This window comes from Miscanthus floridulus, chromosome 8 (assembly GCF_019320115.1).
Source record: "Miscanthus floridulus cultivar M001 chromosome 8, ASM1932011v1, whole genome shotgun sequence".
Lineage (NCBI taxonomy): Eukaryota > Viridiplantae > Streptophyta > Magnoliopsida > Poales > Poaceae > Miscanthus > Miscanthus floridulus.
Genome location: NC_089587.1, coordinates 18287855 through 18307210, shown reverse-complemented (window position 1 = coordinate 18307210; position 19356 = coordinate 18287855). Strand labels below are relative to the sequence as shown.

Sequence of the window (19356 nt, the reverse complement as noted above, 5' to 3'; positions counted from 1 at the left end):
CTTATTATACTTGCTCTTAGTGAAGCTACGCTAGGAGCTACATCGACTCCTAGTGTATTCTTTAGAGAGAAATTGAGTTTCTTTTAACAGTAATACTGAAGTAGCTAGTGCAGGGAGAGCTAGAGCCACAAGAACGCATATGAGCAAATTGAGGATAGTTCAGTTGGTCAAGTTTCTTGTGATGGAACCTACTCACTCCGGTTCAAGTCATCAACTTGACGTCTGTATTTTTCTCGATTTATTCTAGAATTTAACTGCGTCACAGGTGACGTGCCCATCAACAACGAGGTACATGTGGCTTAGTCATTTGGAGGTGCTCATAAGGGTATGATGAGTGTATGCGCATGCATGACACGCGACATGCCCGTTAACAACAAGGTGCATGTGTTTTTTCATCCGAAGATGCTCATAAGGGTATGTTGAGTGTATGTGGAGGTGCTCATAAGGGTACAGTGAGTGTATGCACATGTATGCAAGATCTGTTGCATGTGGCTCAATCGTCCGGAGGTGCTCATAAGGATATGGTGAGTATATGCATATGTATGCAAGATTTACTGGCTCAGTCTTTTCAAAGGTACTTATGGTAGGGAGTAGGATGTGTGTGTGTTTTGTGTGTACTATGTAATTTACGGAAAAAGAAGCCATATGAAACAGACCTTTGCTTCTTTCTAGCAAAAGTTACCACCTCTTTTGCTTTTCTATTATTAACAAAAAAATAGTCTCATATCCGTCTAAGTTATAATTGTCGATGTGCCTTAATCATTTTTTATAATTTAAAGAAATCTTTTTCCTTGTGCAGGAAAGGCAAAAAAATGTTAATATGAGAAACTGGCACATAAAGCACTATATGAAAAAGACGCACAACAATTTCGCATCATTTGTTCCCATCTCCTCCTTTTCGCCTTCTTCATCCCATTTTTGCCTACTCTTAAATCCAATTTTCTGAGCCAACCTACATAAAAAGGGACGACGAACGAATTATCAAGAAAATTGAAATTTCTGTAGCCCTTGAAGTTCTTCTTTGCCTCTTGCTTGGTTCCTTTGGGGTCACAGTTTTTTTTTGATGAAAAATTGCGGTCACAGTTTAATATGCCCAAAGGAGGACGAGCAAGTAATTTTTTCAATGGAGTTTTTTTGTGTGCTTAGTCTGAGACCCGCCAATCTGAAGTGGATAGTTGGTACTCCTAATGGATCTTAAACCTTGATAACTCAAGTGAGATTAACTTTAGTAGCTACTCCAACATGGATTAAGGGTAGTGGCAACTACATGACACCACGAAAAAATCGGGTTGTCTCTTGTCCAACTCTTTCATTTCTTGCATTTACTTTCGTTGCCATCTTGGAGCTAGTGTGCTTGAAATGTTTAGTGGCTTTTAGACTTCATGTGGTATACTATCTAGGTTACGTTTCCGCTAATCCTAAGGATCTTTTTTCCCAGTGTGTATGCTAGGGACATAGCTTAGTTTGATGGTCTTAAGGACTCATCTTAGTTTATCTTTTGCTTAGTGTTAGGGCTAATTCTTGGTTTCTTGTTAGGGGTTGAACTATTTCTAAGTGAAATATTCGTAATAAAGAAAAAATAGGAATCATTAGACTAAAATAAAGTCAGATGTCTGCATTGCAACACTAAAGGTGTGTTTAGTTGATGCCTTATCTTGGGTGGCCACGCTACGTAATGTTGATTAGATCCTTAAGCGATGGAAATCGAATGAATGTGCTAGGGCTATACAAAATGTTTGGACTCAACAAGCTACTCTAGCTCGACTCGTGAAAAGATTGATCCAAGCTCAAGTTTGGTTTGGAGCCAAGCTTGAGCAGTTGAGCCTGACCGTAGGCTCATGAGTCTCGACTAGCCAAGCTCAAATATCTTGATTAAGGTTCATGAGCTATCCCTTGCCTCTTTTATTTCTCATATTTTCTTTAATTGTCATTATAGATACTTTGCTATTGTGATACAATTATTTTGTAACCTTCAAGGATCGTCCTGTAATAGGTGCTCTGCACCCTTCGTTCCCAGCCTCGCCGATATCAGTGGAAAATTATTCAGGTAGGGCTCTCACCCCTCCGGTGATGTCTTAAAAAACATTAACTAGTATAATTGGTACATATGAAAGATTCTATTTATATTACTTTATGTCAATTATTTTGTTAAAATTTTCTTTTACCTCATTATCTTTTACTTCCCAAACAATGATGTTTACCTATAAATGAACCTTGTTGAGTCGAGCTTGAGCCTACTCCAGTCTTAGAGCGAGCCATATCAAGCTCGATTTTGAAGTGCTAAGTTTACTCGAGCATGGCTCATTTGCAGCACTAGTTATTGTTGCATGCACATTTCTTAGAATAAGAACTAAACATCCTCTCTGAGATCCAATGTTTAACTATTATTTATTATTATTACTAATTATTACTACTACTATATAAAGATTTGATTTGATAGGACAGCTTGCTTATTTAGTTAAAAAAACAGCTTGCTTAAAATGTTGTTAGAATAGACCAAGTCTGCCCGGTATGTCTACCTGTATGCTACGATCTGTCTTTTCCTCTAAAGGAGTAGCTTTAGCAGTGGAGTCGTTGCTGTTTTTTTTTTGGTTTGTAAAACGTTTGATAAAAAACAGCTTCTCCTATCAGATAAGAAGGCTAAAATATCTATAATGTTCCTGTTTTTTTTCTTCGGGTACCCTAGTATTTGTCCCTGACACGCATGGGTGGAAAAGAAGCTTGGTTTTAGTTGCTCAAGTATATTCATCTAAACCCAAGCATAGTCTTTGTGATTAGTATTTATGGCTCGTTTAGGCTTCGGCGTTATCACAATAACCCCTGTAAGCTACAGTAGAGTAAGGCTAATAATACAGCCGGTTTGCTGGCCAGCCCACTCATATAGTAGTTAGCTCTTCACTATTAATGCATAGCTCACTTTATCTCTCTCACAGAGTTTCTTAGTTCTTGTGCCCAAACCGACTATAAGCTTACATCCCGCTTCTCCTCTCTCCTCCACCTCAGCATTTAGTCAGTTTACAACCTCTTATTATACTTGCTCTTAGTGAAGCTACGCTAGGAGCTACATCGACTCCTAGTGTATTCTTTAGAGAGAAATTGAGTTTCTTTTAACAGTAATACTGAAGTAGCTAGTGCAGGGAGAGCTAGAGCCACAAGAACGCATATGAGCAAATTGAGGATAGTTCAGTTGGTCAAGTTTCTTGTGATGGAACCTACTCACTCCTGTTCAAGTCATCAACTTGACGTCTATATTTTTCTCGATTTATTCTAGAATTTAACTGCGTCACAGGTCACGTGCCCGTCAACAACGAGGTACATGTGGCTTAGTCATTTGGAGATGCTCATAAGGGTATGATGAGTGTATGTGCATGCATGACACGCGACGTGCCCATCAACAACAAGGTGCATGTGGTGTTTCATCTGAAGATGCTCATAAGGGTATGTTGAGTGTATGTGGAGGTGCTCATAAGGGTACAATGAGTGTATGCACATGTATGCAAGATCTGGTGCATGTGGCTCAATCGTCCGGAGGTGCTCATAAGGATATGGTGAGTATATGCCTATGTATGCAAGATTTACTGGCTCAGTCTTTTCAAAGGTACTTATGGTAGGGAGTAGGATGTGTGTGTGTTTTGTGTGTACTTGTAATTTATGGAAAAAAGAAGCCATATGAAATAGACCTTTGCTTCTTTCTAGCAAAAGTTACCGCCTCTTTTGCTTTTCTATTATTAACAAAAAAAATAGTCTCATATCCGTCTAAGTTATAATTGTCGATGTGCCTTAATCCTTTTTTATAATTTAAAGAAATCTTTTTCCTTGTGTGGGAAAGGCAAAAAAATGTTAATATGAGAAACTGGCACATAAAGCACTATATGAAAAAGACGCACGACAATTTCGCATCATTTGTTCCCATCTCCTCCTTTTCGCCTTCTTCATCCCATTTTTGCCCACTCTTAAATCCAATTTTCTAAGCCAACCTACATAAAAAGGGACGACGAACGAATTATCAAGAAAATTGAAATTTCTGTAGCCCTTGAAGTTCTTCTTTGCCTCTTGCTTGGTTCCTTTGCGGTCATAGTTTTTTTTTGATGAAAAATTGCGGTCACAGTTTAATATGCCCAAAGGAGGACGAGCAAGTAAATTTTTCAATGGAGTTTTTTTTGTGCTTAGTCTAAGACCCGCCGATCTGAAGTGGATAGTTGGTACTTCTAATGGATCTTAAACCTTGATAACTCAAGTGAGATTAACTTTAGTAGCTACTCCAACATGGATTAAGGGTTGTGGCAACTACATGACACCACGAAAAAATCGGGTTGTCTCTTGTCCAACTCTTTCATTTCTTGCATTTACTTTCGTTGCCATCTTGGAGCTAGTGTGCTTGAAATGTTTAGTGGCTTTTAGACTTCATGTGGTATACTATCTAGGTTACATTTCCGCTAATCCTAAGGATCTTTTTTCCCAGTGTGTATGCTAGGGACATAGCTTAGTTTGATGGTCTTAAGGACTCATCTTAGTTTATCTTTTGCTTAGTGTTAGGGCTAATTCTTGGTTTCTTGTTAGGGGTTGAACTATTTCTAAGTGAAATACTCGTAATAAAGAAAAAATAGGAATCATTAGACTAAAATAAAGTCAGATGTCTGCATTGCAACACTAAAGGTGTGTTTAGTTGATGCCTTATCTTGGGTGGCCACGCTACGTAATGTTGATCAGATCCTTAAGCGATGGAAATCGAATGAATGTGCTAGGGCTATACAAAATGTTTGGACTCAACAAGCTACTCTAGCTTGACTCGTGAAAAGATTGATCCAAGCTCAAGTTTGGTTTGGAGCCAAGCTTGAGCAGTTGAGCCTGACCGTAGGCTCATGAGTCTCGACTAGCCAAGCTCAAATATCTTGATTAAGGTTCATGAGCTATCCCTTGCCTCTTTTATTTCTCATATTTTCTTTAATTTTCATTATAGATACTTTGCTATTGTGATACAATTATTTTGTAACCTTCAAGGATCGTCCTGTAATAGGTGCTCTGCACCCTTCGTTCCCAGCCTCGCCGATATCAGTAGAAAATTATTCAGGTAGGGCTCCCACCCCTCCGGTGATGTCTTAAAAAACATTAACTAGTATACTTGGTACATATGAAAGATTCTATTTATATTACTTTATGTCAATTATTTTGTAAAATTTTCTTTTACCTCATTATCTTTTACTTCTCAAACAATGATGTTTACCTATAAACGAACCTTGTTGAGTCGAGCTTGAGCCTCCTCCAGTCTTAGAGCGAGCCAAGCTCGGCTTGAATTCTCTATCAAGCTCGATTTTGAAGTGCTAAGTTTACTCGAGCATGGCTCATTTGCAGCACTAGTTATTGTTGCATGCACATTTCTTAGAATAAGAACTAAACATCCTCTCTAAGATCCAATGTTTAACTATTATTTATTATTATTATTATTAATTATCACTACTACTATATAAAGATTTGATTTGATAGGACAGCTTGCTTATTTAGTTAAAAAAACAGCTTGCTTAAAATGTTGTTAGAATAGACCAAGTCTGCCCGGTATGTCTACCTGTATGCTACGATCTGTCTTTTCCTCTAAGGCCTCGTTCGTTTCCACCGGATTGGCCCGTTCCCGAGCCCGTTCCGGGCGGATCGCTGCGGCCCGTTTTCAATCCGGATGGGAACAAGACTATGCGTTCGTTTCGGGCCGGCCTGGAACGAAAACTGGCCCGGAACCAAAACTGGCTTCTCTTTTCCCAGTCTCCACGGCCCGGAACGGAACCACACCTCCTACCATCCGGATCGGTGCCGGCTCCCTGTCTCCACTCTCCACGACGCGAGCACGCGACGACGCAGCAGAGGCGACGGCGGGGCGGCGCGAGGTGACCACGGGGCGGCGAGGGGAGACCGTGGGGCGGCGTGAGGCGACGGCAACCCTACGTCCTCCCCCTTCCTCGTCCTTCTCGCCGGTGATTCCCTCGCTCTCCCCTTCGTCCTCGTCCTCTCTCCCTCCTCTAGGGTTCTCTAGGGTTCTTGGAAAAGGAAAAAAAATCTCCTGCCGGCCGGTGAGGATGCTCGGAGGTGGGGCTTTAATTTGTGTGGGGAGCGGAGTGGCTGGGGGAGGGATGGAATCATGGGTCGGTCGACCTGATCTGAGCTCGTAGTGCTGTAGCTGCTAGCTTTTGGACCGCTGTAGCTTGTATGCCTCATCTGATTTTGGGGAAAATAGAGAGCAGAGGGAGAAGTGTGAGCTGCTACTTCTGGCCTAATGTTGATCTGCTCGTGATGAATAAGTAGCACAGAGAAAGAGAGAAATTTGCCCAGGTGCAGAGGGGTGTAGGGAGGTGCTAGCTTGGTGTGCTCACGTAGAAGTGAGTGGAGAAGGAATAATTGATAGAGGTATATGCTTGCTGCTTGCTTGTTTAGTGCTTAGTTGGGAGCATTTTGGTCAGTTGCTTCCATCGTTTAGATGTTAAGAGAATGGAAAATTGATTTTGGCTAGATGGCTAAAAAATGGAAAAAATCATGGTTGTTTGATTTCTCGTAGTCAAAGGTAGCAATGTGTATGGTGCTAACCGTGATATGCAAGTCCAGTCTGTATTATTAAAAATCAGTACTGCCATGTGCTAATTTTCATTATATTGAAATATTCACATTTACTTATTGTGGGGCCTTTCAGTTCTGTTAGTGGAAGCAAAAATATTTCTGTCGAAGGACACCCCATGTGATCTTGCATTCTTTAATATTTAAATCAGCTCCATACTAAAAATTTTATATTATTAGATGTAAATCTCTAGCTTGATTGGCATTTGAAGGACACATTGAAGGGTCTAAATTTGATTTCTTGAGTTATGGGGGTGGATTGATTGTGCACTACTTGTACTGGAGTGATCCATCTAGCTAGCTTTACCGGTTGACAGCCATGTTCTAAGGTGGTTTTGCTGGTGCAGTGCATCATCAGGATTATATTCAGGCATAAACACATGCAGTAGTGTCTTCTGGAAACAACACTTTGCATCATCTCTTGGTTTGACCATCTGCTTGCCTAGACAGTGTCTCCCTGTCGAAACGAAATACTAATGCATTATCTTCTTTTTTAGTATTAAAAATGCAACTACTTCGGTTGTCCTTCTGTTACTACCAGTAACGTTCCATACTCTAGTTCCTGGTACCTCAAATATGAAACAATGGAATGTTCCTTGCCCTTCTGTTGAATGTTTTTATGTTTAATGAATTTGGTCACAACTCACAATGACTAGGAATTCTCCACTTGCTGAGGATTACCTCTACTTGCACTTACTATTTGTGTCTCAGTATTAAGTAAACTCTAGCTGAGGGAAAGCTTATATTTTTAGTCTGCAAATTAGAAATCCACAAGTGTGTCTCAGTATTTGTGTCACAAGTGTAGGTCGTTCCCTCGCACAGCAGTAGATACTCCTGCATTTTAGAAATCCACAAGTTTCTATGGGTCCTTTTTTTCTTCCTGCCCTTCTGATTGTTCAAGCAGCTGCACCAATAGTTCTAACCGTTTTTGTTGTTATTAGTCCACACCAACCAATGTAGTTTTTGCTTCTGCGATTGATACTTCACTGTCAATTTGTAAAGGTGTTGGGTGAAGCGTCATGCATATGGTGCTTTTATGATAACCAGAGTTGTGTACTGCAATGCGATATATTGTATACATTTGGTTGTAACTTGGCCTTTTTGGATGTAAATCTCTAGGTTTTCTCGACATGCATGCAAAGTATATAATCCTAGCATTTTACATGTGACATGCTTTTGTGTTGTATAGCAGAATACATATTCTTGCCTTAACTGTGGTTGTGGACTGTACTTTGTAGTTTGTTGAACAAGCTGTGGCCTGTGGTACAAACTTACTGCATACTTGTTCTGTTGATACTTCTGTACCTTTGTTTTTTCTAAAAATAGTTAGTAGAGGTTCAGGTCTGCAGGTTGTGTTCTGTGTCTTGCAGACTAAATTTCCAGTTTATGTGTTGGCTGCTTCCTTAGTTTCTTGCAGACTAAATTGAGCTTCTTCTTTGTTTTAAAGGCTTGTGAGTTGTTATTATCCTTTGTTTTTAAGAAGAAAGGTAGGACCTCTTTAGCCTTGCAGTTCATTCGTTGGGTTCAGTAGGGTCCGCAGCTTGTCATTGTTTCTGTACCTTTAGTTTTCTGAAGCTCTACATTAGTGCTGCTCCTCTGGTTCAAAACATGCTGCATTAGACATGTGGTAATTGTGTTGGCATTTTTCTATGAACCATATATATAAACTTAAATGGTTTCTTGTTACTTGTAGATCTCTCCAGCACCATTTAGAGTTGGGGAAGGTGAACTTCCGCCTTCTTGGGATCCGGTGCCAACTCCAAAAGGTACTCCAAAAGCTTCTATATGACTATAAGTTTATATATGCTTCTATATGACTACAAAATTATATGCTTCAGTTCTACAATATGTCTCTCATTGTGAGATTGTATTAGAAAGAGGAGGGAGGAAGAAGACGATGACATGATGCTATTTATTTTCCCCGCCTTATATCTTATGAGTTCTACTAGGGGGGGGGGGGAGAAGAAACGCCATACTTCGGAAGAAACAGGCGAGGTTAAAGTTCGTAGACTCCTCGAGGGACATGTCAAGAACTGTCAAGTTGCATTTAGGATGGAACCACGCATCTTTAGAGAATTGGCAACTTATCTTAGAAGGAAAAGGCTTGTTGTTGATACTAGGATCACTGTGGAGGAGAAGTTGGGTTTCTTCCTATACATGTTAAGTCACAACGCCTCGTATGAGGATCTCCAAGTATTCTTTGGGCACAACAATGACACCTTCCATCATCACATCAACCACTTCTTCAAGGTGGTCATTCCCGCACTCTCTCGCCGTTACCTTCAAACTCCCGATCCTAATCAAGTGCATCAAAAAATCCAAGACAATCCTAGATTCTATCCATTTTTCAAGAATTGTCTAGGTGCCATTGATGGAACTCATATTCCCTGTTACTGCTAGTAATTATTTATACTTCACCTATCTGTCTGGAACTGTTTAAGTTCCTTTCTGTTGCTCCTCAAGTGAGCTCTTCAATTTGGCATCGAGTACTACTATATAGTTGTTAGTTCTAAACAACAGTACATGCCTGCTACTTTTAGACTTAAATACATGTACATATGTATCTACTGCTATACTAGTATAAATTCCTTGTGTTATGCATACACGTTTAATCACTACTTTTTCTTTGTAACTTGGGAGTAGTTGAGTGGACTAGTTAGGAGATTCTTGGGATCTGGGCTTGCTTTATTCTCTTCTAGACAAGCAAAGCAATTACAGAGATAGAAAGATGGAGGAGAAAGGAAAGTGAGCAGTGTACTGATGAAACCAAAACAAAAATCACAAGAAGCTTTGCAGCATTTTTATCTGTCTTATCCTGTTGCCTCCTCTACTTTGCAGATGCATGAACTTTTGAAATAGCACACTATTAATGGTTGTCTCTGCAGTCTGCACAAGGTCCCTTCACTCATGGAGTCCCTGTTGGTAGTGTGGGTAGTGTGCTGACATATGTTTGAGAAAAAAAAAGTATACTTTGTTTGGTCAGGACTAATCTGAAGCACTATAAATAGGAGAGCAGAATAATGGAAGCAATTTTAGGCCCTGTACATACTCTTTTATAGCTTGTCTTGGGATTTCAGTATTTTCTCTGAATATAGAAATTATTGGATTCGCTTACGCTGATCCATCTTGTATTGTTACTGAATCTTAATTGTCCATTGCAGAAAATTTAGCTGTGACATTTCCATTCACTGTCAAGAAATTTCAGTTTTTTCACTTCTCAACTAATATGACATTTTTTTCACTTCTCAACCAATATGCAATATGCTGATCTTGTTACTGCATGTCAACCAATTTTAATTGCAGTTCTCTATTTTGGATTTTTTTGCGAGATCTTATAGTATAATTTATACTATTATCAGCAAGACTAATCCTATTTTGGTTAGGAGCTAGGGCTAATCATCTTGGGATTTTATATTTTGGAGGAATTACAGTTCTCTAGTAGAATTTCAGTTAGGAACTAGGGCTAATTTGATTTGTCACTGTTCTTGATTATGAATCCAAATACTATTGTCATGCCACTGGAACTGATGTTGAACTTTTTGTCTACCAGGCTTGAGTGTGCAGGAGGTTTAAGGTCTATGGTCTTCACATATATCAACATCACTAGATAACCTAGAGTTCTTGTAACTTCTATGAGAGATTTGTGTTCAAACTCTATTTTGTCTTGATCAAGACTGAAAAAGGATGATGCTTATTGATCAAGACTCTATTTTTGTTTGCTACTTGTCTGCTACTTCTCCATCATTTCAGTCCCTTGCTTTTCATGCATGTAGATAAATGTTTACTGTCAAGTTGATGTCAAACAACCTGCTAATGTATATTGTCAAACAAGTGTTTATGTCAAGTTGTAATTGTTGACCCTGTTGAGCTGCTCTTTACAACCACAATGCTGCTTTTAATCTATAGGGAAGAAAAACAGCCACAGCCTGCAGTGGCAGTGGCTGTAAAGGGTAGCTAAACAGGAACGGAACCCTGTAATCATTCCTGGCTGAAACGAACGGCAGTTGCACCAGCTCCGTGACAATTAATTCCTGGTTGTGTATCCGGGTCTGGAATGAGTGACACACCTGGATCCACCGTATCCAGGCCTGGAAAGTTTGAGGGCCAGGAACATAACCCAAGCAAACGAACGAGGCCTAAAGGAGTAGCTTTAGCAGTGGAGTCGTTGCTGTTTTTTTTTTGGTTTGTAAAACGTTTGATAAAAAACAGCTTCTCCTATCAGATAAGAAGGCTAAAATATCTATAATGTTCCTGTTTTGTTTCTTTTCTTTTTTCTTCTTTTCTTTACTTATTTTGTTCTTCCCTTAGCCCATCGCTCTGGGGAGACCGGGGATCCCGCGGCGCACCACGAACTCTTCTTTCTTCTCCGCCGCCCCACCGCCACCGCTTGGACCACCACCACCGCCCCACACCTCCCGTCGCGACGCTGAGCGACGGCGCGCATCCGCCCCTCCCGCCCTGCCTCCCGCGCTGTCTCGCCTCTCATCGCCGCCCCGCCTCCCTCCGTCGTTCCTGGCCGCCGGGCTTCTTCTCCGTCGCTGGCTACGCGCGTGAGGAGGGAGGAGGAGCCGCAGCGCGTAGATCCAGGGGGCAGCGGCGTCCATCCCGCGTGAGAAGGGAGAAGGAGCCGGTGAGATCTACTTTTTTCAGCTCCTCCATCTCTCGCAGCTCTCTCTCAGCGCGTTTTACGGAGATTCGTCGGTAGCGACGGCGGGGCAGTCCCAGGCTCGGCGGCGGCGTCAGTGGCTCCCCCTCCCGCCTCTCGCCAGTCGCCTCGCGCCCGCCCTCGCGAAGGCTGGAGCCAGCAGCCGCTGCTCCACCAAGGCGGTCGCGCCGCTTTGGGAGCGCTTATGCCCCAAAGCGAAGCGTTACCTGACCGCTTAGCGCTGAAGCGCGCTGAAGCGTGCGCTTAGCACCGCTTTTTGGAACCCTGATTTTATCCTGTTTTAGCTCACTTCATTAATTTTATCCTGTTTTATCTCACTTCATTACTTTTATCCTGTTTTAGTTTTAGAGATTGTGAGGGGGCAGAGAAGATGGCATTTCTTGCTTGAGGATGGGCAACCTGCAGCAGCTCTATCTCTATTATTAGGATTGGATCCTGGGAGATGGCCGAGGGGGCGAGGTTTCATGGTATGATAGGCGGAGGTGGTGGCAAGGGGATGCAGGACAATGAGATCAATGGCTTCTACAACATGCTGTATTACCAAAAGTTTGGGGAGGGCTCTCACATGTCTGTAGACAGCACCGATGGCTTCAACCTGACCAATTGTGCTGGTGGTTCTGTGGCCATGTCAGTGGACAACAGCAGTGTGGGCTCCAACGAGTCCCGCACGGTCATACTGAAGCACCCAGGCCTCCGTGATGCTCCGACTGCAAGCTATTCAGTCGGCAATAGTGTCTTCCGACCAAACCGTGTGGCTGCACACACGCTAAATGAGGATGCATTGGCCCGGGTTTTGATGGACCCAAATCACCCTACAGAGATACTCAACAGCTATGAGCAGTGGACCATTGATCTGGGGAGGTTGGACATGGGGGATCCTTTTGCTCAAGGAGCCTTTGGGAAGCTGTACCGGGGAACATATAATGGAGAAGATGTTGCCATTAAGCTGCTGGAGAAGCCTGAGAATGATCCAGAAAGAGCCCATTTGATGGAGCAGCAATTTGTGCAAGAGGTTATGATGTTGTCTAGGCTGAGTCACCCAAATATTGTAAGGTTCATAGGGGCATGCAGGAAATCAATCGTGTGGTGTATTATTACGGAGTATGCAAAAGGCGGCTCAGTCAGGCAATTCCTGGCGAGAAGGCAGAACAAGTCAGTGCCTTTACGGTTGGCTGTGAAACAGGCGTTGGATGTAGCCCGGGGAATGGCATATGTTCATGCATTGGGATTTATTCACAGAGATCTGAAGTCAGATAACCTTCTGATTTCAGCAGACAAATCCATTAAGATTGCTGACTTTGGAGTTGCTCGTATAGAAGTGAAAACTGAAGGGATGACACCAGAGACAGGAACCTACCGCTGGATGGCACCGTAAGTTATAGTTTCCCCTTACTGAAGATTGCTCCATGCAGAAATTTCTTTGTATCTATGCATCTGTAATGCCTGGCATTTAATTTATTTTGAAACACAATTTGCATAGCTCACAAGTTCTCAGGCCTTCACTCTAAAACAGTACTCCCTCCGTCCCATTCTAACTGTCATTTTTGTTTCCCGAGAAACAACTTTGACTAAATATATATAAAAAATATTAATATTTATGGTAGTACATAATTTATGGTATACATAATATCATTAGATAGATCGTTGAATCTATTTCCATAATAAATTTATTTAGAGATACAAATGTTGCTAATATTTTCTACAAATCTAATCAAACTTATTGGCACGCAAACCGTGGAGACATATATTTAGGGACGGAGGGAGTACTGTAGGTCAGTATTATGTTAAATAGCTGCAAAGTTTCTGAAGTGCAGGTATTCAAAATTTTCAGACACTTTGGTAGTCTTACTGATTGTACATCCAACTTCACATACATAATTACCGGAAAACTCAAGTACTCAACTGTACATGCTGCATAGCTGTCTTTTGGATTACTTAACTGTATTATTGAGTGTTCCATTATGCATCGCTGTCCAGGTTTTCATTATATATTGTTGCATATTCAATAAGTCAAATCATGTTAATGGGAGTGAGTTGCATTATGCACAACACAGTGGATAGACTAACTCTAAAGTTATTAATATGGTGGAACTACTAGACTATCGTGTCCAGTTCCAATTTTTTACTAAACTATTGCTGAGGTTGCACACTTACACTTATTTTGTCCACAGTGGGGAAGGGTGAGTGGCGACTATACCAATTATAACAAAAATAACTGAAAAGATGTTTCTTTTTTGTATACATGGTCTAATTTGTTTTTGGTTACAGTAAGAAATCGGAGATAAGTGTTCAACTTGCCATTGCCTCACTAGCAGCCAATTGCTTCTGGAATTTGTATTTTCTTAATGCCATGTGTATAGTATATGATTTGGTCTTCAATTTTTCTTTGCAGGGAAATGATCCAGCACAGGCCCTATGATCATAAAGTTGATGTCTATAGCTTTGGCATTGTCTTGTGGGAGCTAATAACCGGCATGCTTCCCTTCACCAACATGACGGCTGTTCAGGCAGCTTTTGCTGTTGTAAATAAGGGTGCTCGTCCGGTAATCCCTCAAGATTGCCTGCCTTCTCTAAGCCACATTATGACTCGTTGCTGGGATGCGAACCCAGAAGTTCGCCCACCATTTACTGAGATTGTCTGCATGCTTGAGAGTGCTGAGTTGGAGCTTGTGAGCAACGTGCGCAAAGCACGCTTCCGCTGCTGTATTTCTGAACCCATGACCACTGACTGAAGTGGGAGTTGGTGGCTAGATGACCACAAAGTGGGTAAGAGAATGGAGTGGGAATAGGATAAAGAGCCTATCTCATGTATTCGCGTCAGTGCCAGGGTCTCTTCTGAAGACCCTAGGATTTGAGCTTCTGTGTTGTTGCATTCTATCTTGTGTAAGTTGCACAGCTGGAGTAATCTCTTCTGAAAGTATAGGTGATGTTTCCTTGTATGTGAACAAAATCTAACTCTAATGGAGCTTTCCTATGTTAATAACATCTGTCTGTTCTTGTAATCAGCATGTTTGCTTGCACCATTGCTGTTCCTTGCCCTTTGTTGTTGACCTACGTTCCAAGACTACTGTTTCTGCAGTTCAGAATGATATATATAACTTTAGTTTTCGGTATGCGCTTCAGAATGATATGACTAAAGGTTTTGGTATATGTCTTTCTCTTGTCTATGTGGCACCATCTGCTGACTCGTGCAAGTTTGCTTGCACCATCGCAGTTCCTTGTACTTGGTTGTTGACCTACGTTCCAAAACCACTGCGGTTTCTGCACTCTAGAATGATACGGGACTTCAGAATGATGACATGGCTTTAGTTTTTGGTATCTGTCTCTCTCGTGTATGTGGCACCATCTGTTGCCGAAGTCGCACATGGACTTTTTCATGCGACCATGCTTGTGTGGAGTGTGCCGACCATGGACATTTTATTTTCTGGAATTTGGCTGGTAGTTCCTACACGGGAAGCTGTATGATGGTTTGTCTGGTTGGTTGCACTGAAGACGGGATTTCCGTCCGCCACATACGCATGTGGGTCGGGGAGGCTTGTATGGAAACAATCGTGATGGTGACCAAATTGTATGATTCCCCACCCCTAGAATCAAAACACTTGTTTGATTTGGAGACAAGATTGATTTCTTTACTTGGAATTATACCATAAATTCTTCTCCTATTGTATCAATAAAAACACAAAAACAGCAGCAGGAGCTGAATTTTTTCTAATATTTTAATGATGTCAGTATCGTAACAACAGTTTTTTATATATATTCTAGGAAAAACAATGAAGCAACAACAATATACAGAGACGCACAAAAAAAAAGTCCAGATTCATCAAGGACAGTTTCAAAGATACCCAACCGTTGACATCATCGTCATCAGGGCAGCAGAAGTGTAAAACTACAATAGTATCACACTTAGAAAGCTCCAGAGTAGACACATCACAGGGGGCAAAAAAACAGCATAAAAAATGGGTCAATCACAGGTTGGAACTGCATATTAAACATAAGCTGGCCTACACTCGGTTCAACTTAATCAAGGGATGGCCAATAAATATGCAGATAACATTAACAGAGAGATCCTTATGTCCGGTGGTTGACTGAAGAACTTCCTGCACAAGCCCAGGCCATCTTCATGGCTATTTATCCAAATGATCAAGTGGCGTGTTTCTTTCACGCTTAATTTATCTGGTTTACACCGAAGAAACTGGGCTCATAGACATTGTTGCTGGTATCCATGTTAAAACGAACCAGCTGAGACTGAGGCTGAGTAGCTATATGCTGTCCATCAGCGCATGAAGCTGGACCAGAGTTCCCTCCATGTGATAAATGAAGGTCACTACTGTTCTCTCTGGCACCAGTAAATTGGATAACGCAAGATGTTTGATGTACAGGATCAGGCAATCCACAAGCACCAACTGACAGAAGAGAGAGAGCACGCTGAAGATCCGGTGCTCCATCGAATTTTGAAGCAGTTATAGACATGTCCGGACCTGCACAACCAATCATTCAGACTATATTATACACCCATCGGGGCAACACAGAACATCAAAATGCAGAAAGTTGCAGGAACGGCATGGCAAATGAAATCACATGGTTCAACATACTAGCATGAAAAACAAGCAGAGTTGGACAACAGTCAATTACAATTTCTAACTCTGATGCTCAGAGTTATTACACTGGTCACCTAGCACAGGAAAATGTAAGTGCAAGAGAGTCAAATGGACCTGCAGTTTATTAGTAATATCTTGCAAGCGAAATGAAGTTTATATGTCATCCATAAACGGAACAAGGAGTAAGTACCTCAACAGTGATACAGAACTTTAGAAACCTAGAATACGTGAAATTAAACAAACAAAATAATGCTACCAAATATGATATTGATAGAAAAACATCTACTTTTTCTTGGCACTCAAAATTCATCATCGCTAATAACCAACTCCCAATACCATTTTGGAGAAAATGATATCAGTCCCTGTGGCATTCTATTTCCCTTAAATCTAACATAATCAAGTGTTTGGATCCTAGACTAACACGTGAATACAACTGACGGTCCAATTCTTGTAGTATTCTTCTTTTTCTGGGAGTAAATTTACAGACTGAAGAATCATGCCACCTACAACAAAACATCCGCTAGCCCAGTATGGATTGAATTATGGCAAGGAGTTCGGCGTTCTTTGTTCCACCATACATTCTATGTAGGCTAAATCATATGAACAACTACAAATATATTTTGACTTGTAAGTTCACAAGCTTCTGCAACGAAAATTCAAAGTACTCGTGTAATAATAATCAGCTTCCCATCTCTGCAAAACTTAGTAGCGATGAGGGAATGACTAAAAGGTTCCTTTTATGTGTCAACTATCCAAGATGTTTTAGGTAAGGTCTGACTAAACCAGAGATTCTTTACAACCCTTTGTCAACAAATATGGTGAACCAGTTAACAAAGCAAATAACAGCTTCTTCCTTGAACACATATCTGCAGCAGGTAAGAATAATGTTTGGAAAATCAAACCTTTCATTGGCCAAGGCTCATCTTTGCCATGGCTAAGTGTTGGAATAGCACTGGACATGTGAGATTTATCCAAATGAACTTGTCCAGTAATTGTCCCAACTTTTGTTGATACCTCTCTTGTTTCCTTTGCATGAGGGAGTTTTAAGTCAGATGAGCTGTCCCATGGAGAAGTGAAAGGTCTTACATGGCTAACAGGAGCTTTATTCCAGACAAAACTTATTTGCCTCCTATCATCTGCAGTGGCAGAGGAGTTCAGGGATAAGAACATTTAACTTTACAAATAGGACGTAAGAAGGTAGAATAATATAACTGAAACACGGTAATCCTAGCTGTATAGTACAAGATATATAGATTACTAATCATGGTACTCTCAAGTCCAATGCCTAGTTTGTATTTAATACCATGAAGAAACACAACAGACAACTTATTACAAACTATAAAAGATAGAAAGCTTGCCTTTTGCGCAACGAGACATCTATTTGGAAGTTGTACATGCAGATAAATTTAAGCATGCTAAGAGCCCATCACAACCATTTTGCCAGTGTCCACTGATAGCAAATTTCAAACACTAGTTAAGATATAAACACATTACCAAACAATGACGAAGGCAGCCTTGCAGAGGCAAAGGTGAATGCATCTGGCTGAGGCTTCCGGCGGCGGGCATTGTGATCAGACAGGCGCCTCCTGCAGCTCCTCTTCTTCTGATCAAACTCTGACAGGGCATGGAACCTGGATTACCAGAACCCAAGCAATCAGCAAAAACAAAATAGGTCCTAAGTATGGTCAATTGCCATGTAAAAGTGCATACAACAGATATATGCCTGCAATCTTTATACAGTAATAATGGAATAAAAATAGACACCTGTAGCCCACAAAAAAAAGCTCATCCCAAAAGCATACACATATATCGAGAGCCATACCAAAACTGGAAAAGGGAAACCGGCAGTGCACAGCCATTTCACCCATGCGTACGATTCTCCACAAGTACAGCAGTACTAAGCCCCTTGTTTAGTTCCACCCAATAAAATTTACACCCTGCCTATGCAACATGCCATGTGATACCTCAAACTTTACAGTCTAGATCTAAAGGAAGCATCTTTCACTCCCAGATCAGGAAAAAATGCAGTTCCGTACCAAAAAAACCGCACAGCAGCCTCGAACGCCGTACACACAGCATATAGCCACAAAACTAAAAGAGAACACGTAAAAACACCTCCTTGTCCAAACCAATAAACTAATCACGCGATTATTGCAGCCCAAAAGCGCGACCCATGGTTGCAAAAAGCAATCATAGGAAGGAAGACGGAAACAATCGCAGAAAGCCAGCGAGAGCAGAGGTCTGGGGGGCAACCGAAAGAAAGCGAGAAGACGACCCACCGGCTGCACTGTTGGCAGAAGCGGCGCTCCTGGCCGGCGACGATGACGCGGGGGGACTTGGTGTGGGCCTCGCAGACGCGGTGCTTCCGGTGGTAGTCCTTGACCCTGGTGAGGTCCAACCCGCACCCCTCGACCTGGCACCTCACCTCAGCTCCCCCGCCGCCGTCCTCGCCCCTGGCACGCTTCGCCTCCCGCTCCTTCCCGCCGCGCCGCGCCGGCGCGTCGCCGGAGGAGCCCGAGCCCGTGGCGGCGTGGTCTCCCCAGTCCCAGAGCAGGGGAGGCGAGGAGGGCGAGGAGGCGGGCTTCGGGGCCGTCCACTCCATGCGGCCGGGGCGACGATTTGGGCTGGTCAATTCTGGATTTGGGGATCGAAGAGAGGAGAGAGAGGAAGGGAGAGGAGGTGAACAGTGTGGACTGTGGAGAAGAAGAGATGGGAAAGAGAATTTGGAATAGAAAAAAGGCTGGTCTTATTTATATTTGGACCTCCTTTTTCTTTAGTTTCTCCTCACTTTTTTGCGTACTAATGTCTTTTTTTTACACGTTTTCTCTCTCTCTCTCTTTTGTGAAGACCTTTTTATCCAGACAATTCTCATTTTGCGTTTGCGTTCCTACAAAAGATGGGGTACGTATATGCAAACATGGTGTTCACATTCAGCCTTCAAGCGGGCTGTGAACCGGGGCAAAAGAGAACAAGTGCAGGCTTTTCACTTGACCGTCTTCACTCTTCACTGTATCCTGCATACTCCCACCCTACTTGAAAAGTCGTTTTTGGCTACTGGGATGGTTTTCACTAATAAAGTCGTTTAGCATCCCTCCACATCGTTTTAAAAGGTGTTCAGATCCAGTGACTAAAATTTAGGAAATATCAAATGAGAGTGTCGTAGGAGGTTTTCGGATACTAATAAAAAAACAAATTACACCACGAGACGAATTTTAAACCAAATTAATCCGTCATTAGCACATGTTTACTGTAGCACTACATTGTCAAATCATAGACTACTTAGGCTTAAAAGATTCATCTCGCAAACTGTGCAATTAGTTTCGTAATTAGTCTATATTTAATACTCTATGCATATATCTAAACATCCGATGGGACAGCGACTTAAATTTAGGAAGAGAAACCAAACACCCATCCTTCGTCTCCCGTGCCCCGAGCCCCGACGCTAGTAAGAGGGTGTTGGATCCGGTGACTAAAATTTAGGAGGTATGTCGGGAG

General features: G+C 41.8%; 3 protein-coding genes across 4 annotated transcripts; 2 read left to right on the top strand and 1 right to left on the bottom strand.

Annotated features, from left to right (window-relative positions):
- The first annotated feature begins 360 nt into the window (after positions 1-360).
- Positions 361-8997, top strand: LOC136468648 (uncharacterized). The gene is made up of 2 exons (XM_066467140.1): positions 361-386; positions 8472-8997. Exons 1-2 carry the CDS (start codon positions 361-363, stop codon positions 8995-8997), a joined length of 552 nt encoding a protein of 183 aa, XP_066323237.1.
- A 1898-nt stretch (positions 8998-10895) lies between these two features.
- Positions 10896-14265, top strand: LOC136475879 (serine/threonine-protein kinase STY13-like). Of its 2 annotated transcripts, none has more exons than XM_066473526.1 (3): positions 10896-11227; positions 11612-12634; positions 13656-14265. In XM_066473526.1, the coding sequence occupies exons 2-3, from the start codon at positions 11706-11708 to the stop codon at positions 13993-13995; spliced, it is 1269 nt and encodes a 422-aa protein (XP_066329623.1). In that variant the 5' UTR covers positions 10896-11227; positions 11612-11705; the 3' UTR covers positions 13996-14265. The 2 variants fall into 2 exon arrangements, with proteins under 2 accessions (XP_066329623.1, XP_066329622.1); XM_066473525.1 differs by having other exon boundaries at positions 11606-12634.
- An 818-nt stretch (positions 14266-15083) lies between these two features.
- Positions 15084-18596, bottom strand: LOC136471261 (squamosa promoter-binding-like protein 4). Its single transcript, XM_066468992.1, has 4 exons — positions 18141-18596; positions 17356-17492; positions 16764-16997; positions 15084-15741 (listed from the first exon to the last, which is right to left on the bottom strand). Exons 1-4 carry the CDS (start codon positions 18461-18463, stop codon positions 15428-15430), a joined length of 1008 nt encoding a protein of 335 aa, XP_066325089.1. The 5' UTR covers positions 18464-18596; the 3' UTR covers positions 15084-15427.
- Positions 18597-19356: the final 760 nt, after the last annotated feature.

Bases quoted from the DNA above. Each gene is read 5' to 3' on its own strand.
- LOC136468648 (XM_066467140.1), top strand. From the start codon at position 361: ATGCCCGTTAACAACAAGGTGCATGT. The intron at 387-8,471 runs GTTTTTTCATCC...AGATTGTATTAG, and splicing joins GTTAACAACAAGGTGCATGT to AAAGAGGAGGGAGGAAGAAG.
- LOC136475879 (XM_066473526.1), top strand. From the start codon at position 11,706: ATGGCCGAGGGGGCGAGGTTTCATGGTATGATAGGCGGAGGTGGTGGC. The intron at 12,635-13,655 runs GTAAGTTATAGT...TTTTCTTTGCAG, and splicing joins ACCTACCGCTGGATGGCACC to GGAAATGATCCAGCACAGGC.
- LOC136471261 (XM_066468992.1), bottom strand. From the start codon at position 18,463: ATGGAGTGGACGGCCCCGAAGCCCGCCTCCTCGCCCTCCTCGCCTCCC. The intron at 17,493-18,140 runs GTGGGTCGTCTT...CTGGTAATCCAG, and splicing joins TTCTGCCAACAGTGCAGCCG to GTTCCATGCCCTGTCAGAGT. The intron at 15,742-16,763 runs GTTTGATTTTCC...TTGGTTGTGCAG, and splicing joins TGAGCCTTGGCCAATGAAAG to GTCCGGACATGTCTATAACT.